Source organism: Beta vulgaris, chromosome 7, assembly GCF_026745355.1.
Source record: "Beta vulgaris subsp. vulgaris cultivar EL10 chromosome 7, EL10.2, whole genome shotgun sequence".
In the NCBI taxonomy this organism is placed as follows: Eukaryota; Viridiplantae; Streptophyta; class Magnoliopsida; order Caryophyllales; family Amaranthaceae; genus Beta; species Beta vulgaris.
Genome location: NC_079208.1, coordinates 11865452 through 11874299, shown reverse-complemented (window position 1 = coordinate 11874299; position 8848 = coordinate 11865452). Strand labels below are relative to the sequence as shown.

The 8848-nt window shown below is 34.9% G+C and overlaps 1 protein-coding gene across 4 annotated transcripts; it reads right to left on the bottom strand.

Moving 5' to 3' along the window:
- Positions 1 to 546: 546 nt before the first annotated feature.
- On the bottom strand, positions 547 to 6801 carry LOC104898704 (uncharacterized). Of its 4 annotated transcripts, XR_007276258.2 has the most exons (9): positions 4738 to 5743; positions 3554 to 4021; positions 2681 to 2855; positions 2302 to 2584; positions 1729 to 1801; positions 1555 to 1645; positions 1348 to 1427; positions 775 to 1082; positions 547 to 743 (listed from the first exon to the last, which is right to left on the bottom strand). XR_007276258.2 is itself a non-coding variant. In XM_010685808.4 (8 exons), exons 1-8 carry the CDS (start codon positions 6549 to 6551, stop codon positions 834 to 836), a joined length of 1491 nt encoding a protein of 496 aa, XP_010684110.2. In that variant the 5' UTR covers positions 6552 to 6801; the 3' UTR covers positions 547 to 833. The 4 variants fall into 4 exon arrangements, 3 of the variants coding, with proteins under 3 accessions (XP_010684110.2, XP_048504080.1, XP_048504081.1); XM_010685808.4 differs by lacking the exon at positions 4738 to 5743 and adding an exon at positions 6480 to 6801 and having other exon boundaries at positions 547 to 1082; XM_048648123.2 differs by having other exon boundaries at positions 547 to 1082; positions 4738 to 5741.
- Between the last annotated feature and the right edge of the window lie 2047 nt (positions 6802 to 8848).

The window sequence follows — 8848 nt, the reverse complement described above, 5'->3', positions numbered from 1 at the left end:
TGCTTCCTTCATCCTCCAGAAATGGCCGCTTGGTTTCTTGGAAATTCATACAGGTTAGTTGAGGGATGGTTTCAGTAGCTATAATACACAATTTGATGCTGCCTGGAACAAGAATACTAAGGTGTATGGGATAATCTTGGATTCTTTGCAAAACACAAGGTTTTACTCTTCATAATGGTGGAAATTATGGCTTAAGCTTCACTGCATGCTGAGGCCAACGGTCTTCCACGCCTTCTATCATGGCTCAAAAATTATCCGAGTTATAAGGTTACCATTTTTATAGACTGTGCTAATATCATCAACTCAATCCAAGTGCCCGCGCAACACCAACTTCTATTTCCTAGACTATATGTCAAATTAAAGAAATAGCAAACACGATTCAGGAGTGTTTGCTCCTAAAAGTGAATCGACAACAAGTTTAAAAAGCACATGATATGACAAAGCTCTATGCTCAAACTTGTTCTCAATTGACTTAATTTTCTTTCTATCTTGGTTTAGGGGCTAAGCAAACAGCGAAAGCAAACGGAAAGGTGACACTCATAAAAGTTAGAACTCAAAAGAACTAATCATAAGGCTTGAAATTTGAGCAATATCCAACATGCTTCCCATATCGATCGATTTACATTTTCACCCTCCCGAGTCCTAACTTTCCCAGGAAACAACCAAGAAAACTATTTTAAAATAGGAAGGCGGGAAAAAGTCCCACCTCACTATACAAAGGTATGTATAATTCACTCAAATGCCTGATGAAGTATGTATAATTCACTCAAATGCCTGATCAGTTCGACCAACATTTTCTGTACAAGAGCTTGATATGTACATTCTGCAGTGACCTAGGCTCGATGAGGTGAGTCAGGACTGCTGGCTAGAGTTTCAGGTTCATTAGGGGTTGCTTGTGTCACGCTCGCTGTTTCAGATGTTTGTGCAGGAACTCCATCAACAACAGTTGGTTGGGTACTTGAGCGAGATCGCCAAATTTCCCTCCATCTCGATATCTCATAGAGGATGGAACATCCACACATCGCAACTCCGAAACCAACAAATGTAGCAATTATAACTGACACCACTGCTTGCAAGTGTAGCTGTAGAAACAAAAATTAAGAAAACATCTCACTTAATATGATAAGTACATTAGTGTTTGCAATAATACAAGAAACATAATCAAAGCAGACTTTCTACATATGTTGTAGCCTAATCATTATTTTTGGGTTGGGATTGTGGTCTTTGGCTGTCAAATTTAGCTTGTTATGCTTCAATTCGGTTAAAGAAAAGAATGGATAACTCAAGGATGAGAATAATGGTAGCAATTCTTTCTAAAAGCTCTAGACTACGAAGGGCAGAACATACCAGGGAGTACGAAATATGTGCAAAGAGAACCACAAAAGTGAATTGTGCAGCAGCATATACCCAAAGGAATTTTCTTCCAACTGAACACAATGTCAAAGTATAACTTGATTAGAGCAAAATACCCAAAAGAGAAAAATCGAGATAGATATATGACAATTCCGGAAACAAAGTCAATATACTTGAAAATAAGAAGTCAAATAAGGATACCCATTGTTGTTGACGTCATGGATGCAAGTAAACCCAATATACAAGAAAATGGAAGTGAAATGGCAATCGCACCTGAACCCATTTTCTTAACCTGTTCATAGGACCATTATAACAGTTACGTACTTCCTAAAGCAATTCTTGCAAATTATGTGGGTTTCAGTTCACAGAACTTACCAAAAGTTGTTCGAGGAAACAAAAGTAAGCAAGCATGCTTACTATTACCAGAACAGGAACATCTTGCCAAACCCTGAAAGAACAAAAAACAAAGAACATCAAAGTTTGCTTTATATATCCCAAAACATGAAAATTTTGGTTAATCTAATTATTTTCAGTATATTACGGGACAATTTCTTATGACAGTTTATGTAGCCAACCCCAAATTGTCTTGGGATTAAGGCTCGTATAATTATATTATTGTATTACAGAGAGACCAATACTGCAGTTTTTTTCACTTGTGTTGATGAGATATAAATTATCGAACAAATATCACCCTGTGAAATAGTATGCATGCTAAAGTTCCAATTAATACTTTCTACAGAAAATATATTTCCCTTTTTTACCTCCTAAGAACCTCTATTGCATGGCTATATCAATATATCTTATTTTGTTCTTTGAGAAAAATCAATATATCTCCTCTAAAACTAATTGGAATAGCAATCTTTAGAGCTTTATTTTTTTCCAGAATACAATTATATAGATATCTGGAAAGCACTCTCTGATTGCAGGAACTGCTGATCTTTCACTTGCCTGAAACCAGCTGACTCAACCTGCTGTCCACTTGTCTGCTGGCCCTGAGCATTCTGAATTCGTAAAAGTGTGACAGGTAGGTTTTTAACATCTTGTTTGCATACTTCACAAATCTTGTTACCTTTGATGCTAAACCATTTTACAGCACATTCTTGGTGAGCTAAAGCAAGTTCACCTTTGCAGCTACATTCCATCTTCAATGTCTCTGAGCCTTCCCCAAGTTCAACAAAGCAAATTCTGCAAACAGCTTCCTCTTCAGGAATGTCCTCACCCTCATCAATTTCTGAACCATATGGTATTCAAATGAAGTTATTCTCGCATTTATTGATAAATAATGTTTTGTTGTTCAAGAAAGAATCATAGAGTCAAATAATTATACCATCAGCATCAGTTGTACTTGCATCTGTCACCAGGGCGGTTCCATCTTTAACACGTGGAGTGGTTGGTATTACACGAAATACTCCCCCAAGAGAATCTATCTGTCGTATGCTACCATCTTTGATAAGAACTGGAACAGAATGTGAACGATGAATAGGTAATTGGAGCCTTCCTTTCTGTAAAGTGAGGAAATCTGTTAAGAATCAAATACATTGGTGCATGAAATTCCTGTGAGAGGTCTTCTCTACGCTCCATAAGCAACCCCTCCCACAACACTAACATTTCCCCACCCCACCTCTCCCCCTCTCCCAAATAAAGGGGAGGAAGCATTGATACATGAGCGCCATAATGTTTTGTATGATTATGCAGGACACTGTCATTCTCGGTTGAATAGAAGATAAGAGATGGAATAACGGAAGTAAAAGAGTGTGCACTGCAGTAATCATATAGAGTAGTCCTCTTAACTGAATTACCTTGTGACATCAAACAAAGGCCAACTATGAAGCTCAGAGAAAGGACTATACAAAACTCGACTACTAGCCAAGATGAGGTAGAATAGTATGACCCATAATAGCCTAAGATAATATAACGAATTCATATAAATATCACAAGAAAGCAGCAAGCAGAAGAATTATGCAGTCAGAACCAGAAGTTTTAAAACAAATACAAAGCTACTGCCCAATGTAACATCATAAGACATCTTGTAGCAATGAATATACTCAAACGCAATAGCTACAATTGTTTTTCTCTCCAAGCTACAATTGTTTTTTTAAGATATGCCAAAATTCAGATCAACAATTCCAAATAACTATCAATGAAGTGAAGAAACCGGGTAAAAGCTAGAATCTTTAGATAAAAACAATAATTCACTTACATTGCTTCCGTGTGTGGACCCTGGATTAGAGTGTGCAATTGGAGTAGCAGGCAAAGAGTATGCTTTGTTTCCTTTTGGTGTAAAAAACTTTGAAAGTGAAAATGTCCTTGTCATTCGGGGTCTTCCTCCTCTCACCGATGAGGGGGATCCAATGGATAGAATGGCGGCCTTCTCACTATCTGAAGAAGAATTCTTGAACTTGAAACTAAGTCTTGGGAGAAGGTTTTTTATTGATGATTTGTCCCTACGCATGGTGGAGCTTGAAGATCTATCTAATCCAGCAACGATAGGGCTGTTCATTGGTGAGAAATTCACTCTTTTGGGTGTAGGAAGAATGCTTATCTGCACAGAATCCTCTGGGGAGCATTGAACATTTCTTGATGGTATCTCTAACACGAGATTTTGTGGGAGTGGCCTACTGCGCTGGCCAGGGGACATTTCTTCAGTTATTTCTGTTGATTCTTCCATCTGCAAGAGCAAACAATGGCAAAGATTACAGGCTGCTGATTGTTTGCATCATTACATAGAGAATAAAGTAGTACTTGCTTGTTGGTTCAGCAGATAGGCTAAAGACAATATTTAATCTATTACATTACCACTTCAACTTTTGCATTCTGAGATTGAAATTCATAGACAAAAACAGCTCGATGAAAAGTAAAGGGAGTAAAGTGAAAGAATAGAGTGCAAAAAAAAACATGTAAAGTGAAAGCATACACTAAATACCTATATAACCAAAGACACAACGGTAACTGATCAAAAGCTTTATACAATATATATTTAACTTAAGGCGAGTCAACATCGGTCAACCTTCCCAAGCTGAAGCTCCTGAATGATCCAACTCAATAGAGTAAACACTGCAATATTGAAGCTCCTTCTACTTCAAAAAAATTCTCTTATATCCTAATCATTTTACATGTAAATAGACTAGCTTAAGAAAGAAGCATATCCCCCGACCCCCATAAGGTGAAAGTCGCTTCCTTTGCAATATAGCAAGTAATTGCTTTACGGGACGAAAACCTTTTGGCTACCTCACACTTTTCACCCAAGGTCAACCTCCTATCTCAGATATGTTGATCCTCCTACATAATCAAAGAGAACAAAATACACCCCAAAGCACATAAAGTTGTACTTTGCAACAATACAACTCGAAGAAAATAGGGAAATTGGGATAAAAAAGTTTGTACTTCGAACGGAGTGCCATACAATCCATACTCAGGAATCAGCAATTCTCCTTCCACCCAAACAGAAAAACAAATAATTAAAGTTTGTGCAGCCACTTTATTAGGTCTCATGCTTGATGCATATAGTAAGGAGGCAACAAGGACACCCATTAAACATAAAGCAAATGACAAACATTACATGCAAGTGTAAAATCATATAAATTTAACTAAATTAAACACCTCGAACAAAGATAGGGGGAAAGCTACAAGTTTCCTTTCTTTATTGGGAGCTATAATAATTGTTGACAATATCAAGTATCAATGTTTTTTTTGACAGGCATCAAACATCAATTTACTCCCAAAAGAAAGCAATATATTAATAAGTTTGTTCAATAGTCTTTGACGTACTTCAATATAAACTTCTCACTGTTATCCTATATATGTAGTATCAAATTTTCATGTACTAGTCATACTCTAAAAACATCACGATTATCATATACTTTTAAATTGATATCTCACTCGTCATCTTCCAAGAATAAATAACAATGGTCACCTAATGGCTTACTTTAATTCGTTAATTCAAGTGCATAACCCCAAGTGATGCTTGGTTAAATGAAATAAATATTAGAATTAGACTAGTGTAATATAAATCAAAGAAGGAAATTGGTTTCCCCTAATCACATTATCTAATATTAATGTTAGGTAGGCATATAGTTAAACATGAAGAAAACATCAATCAATTAGTGTGAAAGCATGATCACATAAATACAAATAATTTAATTATTCTCTTGAAGATCAAGCTGCTTTCAATACTCAAGGTTATACTAGGGCGGCCTGTTGAGTGCTAGTGCGCCAAAAAGCATATAGTTGAAAAATAGAGGGGTCAATATCTAGGATTAAGGAGATCCACAAGAAGGCCTACATATCTTAGGAAACAGGCAAATATAAAAACTAAAGTATATAAAATATCATATCCATACAGCTTTCTAAAATTATAATGCACCAAGAATCAGAACCCACTAAAAGCCAAACATCAAATGCAAGAAAACTTGATTGAAATGCATTATATGAAAACATCTGCATCAACTAATACTGGGTCCTATTTCTAAGTGAAATTAAGCTGTTTTGCAGTCTGATAAATCCAAATCTAATATCCTAAGACCTAAAAAGGAACAGTGATTGCTAATCTTTTAAAGCAAACTTCTTTTCTTTTTCTTACTACCAAATTGAGCTATTTGATGAAGCTTTAACAAACTCAGAATCTTTCATATTAATATCATAATTTAGCAAGTTGAATTACCCAGAAATCGGAAGCATATTTGAACATGGAAATACTTCGTCTCCATATATACTTTCAAGATATCAACTTTTTATAGTAGTTTACATATTGACAATTGAAGACATAGATGGTTGAAGTTGTGCATTGGAAGCCAAAAAGCTCTATATGTTGCAATTAATATAATATAGAATGAAGGAAGTAGTATTGCAAATAGATAACTAAAGATGGAGTTGACAAATTACAGCAATGAATAAGACATATTACAGTTCAATGAACCTAGTTTCATCATGTGGTTCCAGCTGTGTAGATATAATCATTAATCAATCAATCATAATAAACATGAAATTTCTCTGAATAACTTCTACAATTATTATCAACTTCAATATTATTGGAAGCCTTAATAATACTTCTTTTTCCTGGGATCTTGCTCATAGAAAAAGAGAAAAATTACAGTAATAGCAATACAAAAGAGAGAAAAAGTGATCACCTGCTGATTAGGAAGTGTGGGTATATGCTGATTATCATAATCTTTGCGAACTGGATTTTCTTCAGTCCCCATTTTTCATCAAATTGAGCTCAATCTTTACAGATAAAATTTATGGAATTGGATAAAGAGAAATGAAAACAGTTGAGAGAGAAAACGAGAAAACTCCCTTTATTGCTGAAGACAAAACAATAGGAAGAGGAAAAGAGAGACAGAAAGAGAGAGAGAGTGAAGGGAAAAGATAGGCGGGGAAGGAGGGGTTTAGTGGAGGTTTTTTTTGGGGCAACGCATAATGGTTGTTAGTGGTTACATATGAAAACCAATGACGCAATAATGACAGTGGTAGACTGATGCGTTGGACTGAAGATAGTGCAAAGTGATAAAAATAATAGTACTCCTTAGAGCATATACAACTAGTTATTAGACCCGGGCTATGTCCCGGGTAAGAAAAAAAATTTCATTTATTAATATTGTAATTTGATATGATAACACTAAATACAACTTGGTTTAGTGGTTAAAACTTTAGTACATGAACTTGAGGTCATGGGATCAAAACCTATACTATGCAATTTTTAAATTTTTTTATTGTACATGGATTACATGAACTAAAACTCCCTAGGGATAGCGCCACGTGGCACCGTTCCTGGTTTACGCACGCCTTTTAATATATAAGTATAGATAAGTTCTCCAGCTAGTTTTCCAAATTAGCTCTTCAAGGAGAGAAAATAGAGAGTTACAACTGAAATGAGTATGATAAAGTGAAAATGAGTATATATTTTCTAAAAAAGAAATTAGATAAACCTAGTGAAATGAGTATAATAATCTATTCATACTCATTTGACACAGGAAAATGGGTAATTACCCAATAATGGAGCTCTTGAGTGGGTTTTGGGTATCTCTTTAGGTAAACACTTTGCAGACCACATACTATCGTAATTACTTAAGTTTTGTTTTCTTCTTACAACCATTTGATGATATTTTTAATAAAAGTAAAACAAAAGATGATAATAATTATTATACAAACACATATAAGTTTTGTTTATCTATAAAATGAGCCTAATATCGGATATATTTCATGCACAACATCTATTATCTTCTTTGACTTATGAAATTAAATTAGCATTAAAAATTAATATTTTTTTATAAAAAATTTCAGATTACATAAAATATGAAAAATAATTTTTTTGTTATTATATTTAATTTACATGAAAAACTTAATTTATATAGCTTTGATCATAATATGAAATGAGGTTCATTTATTGATAAGAGGACCACCAAACAATGAAAAGTTGAATGAAGAGCTCTTTAAAGAATTTTATTATTGTTAGGTGTTTTTAGCTATAGTTCTTGAGAGTAGCTTGAAGAGAGAGAAAAGATGAGAGAGAGTGGATAGCTAGTTGGAGAGCCATGTACCATTGTACATGCTAGACGGCTATGCGAGTGAATGTGACGAATCTTTTAGCCTCTTTTCATCCTTGTGAAGATGTCTTAATTTGTAATTTCCCTCTATTTGTGTAGATTTTCATCTTATCTTAAAAAAACCGTTTTTCCTTTCAAAAAAAAAAACAAAATTTGTTTGGCCCATAATTCATATACAATCGGATAAGGCCCTCTATGTTTGAGCTGAATTAATAAAAATTCAGTTCAGTTTATTTTGAAAAATCTAGTCCAGACAAATTCTATTCAATTTAATTTGGACAAATTCAATTCAATTTAATATAGAAAAATTAAATTCAACTAAATTCAGATACATTTAACTTATTATTTTTTCTCTTTGAAAAAAAAAGTTAGCCAAAAATATTATTGCATATTAAGATTCCCCAAAATAATCAAGCTTTGGGGGATTGGGCCACACAAACAAGTTCCAAACTAGCTCTAGTACCCCACCTAGCCATTAGGTGAGCTACTATATTCCTGACCCTCCTTACGTGAGAAAACATAAAGATACTAAAGCCTTTCGACAAGTATCTAATGTCCTCAAACAACAAGCAGACAGAAGCACAACCTTCATTCTCTTACAACAACTTCTGAACCACGTCAACTGCATCTCCCTTGAGCCCAACATGATCAAACCCAAACCTTCGAGCAACCTGCAACCCATAACGAGCAGCCGCAGCTTCAGCCCACCTTGTGTCCCCCCTACTTCCATCCTCTTCATAGTAGCCACAACAATTCTTCCATCTGCATCCCGAATCACATCCCAACTTAATATATACACCGTCCACCACATGTGCATCAACATTGATTTTGAACGTACCTTGAGATGGTTTATTCCATTTTGTGCTTGTTAACCTGGGCTTCTACGAATAAAAGAGAGTGATTGTTTGTGCTAAAATTTGCCTCTTACAACAGAATTAAAGTTATGGACGATT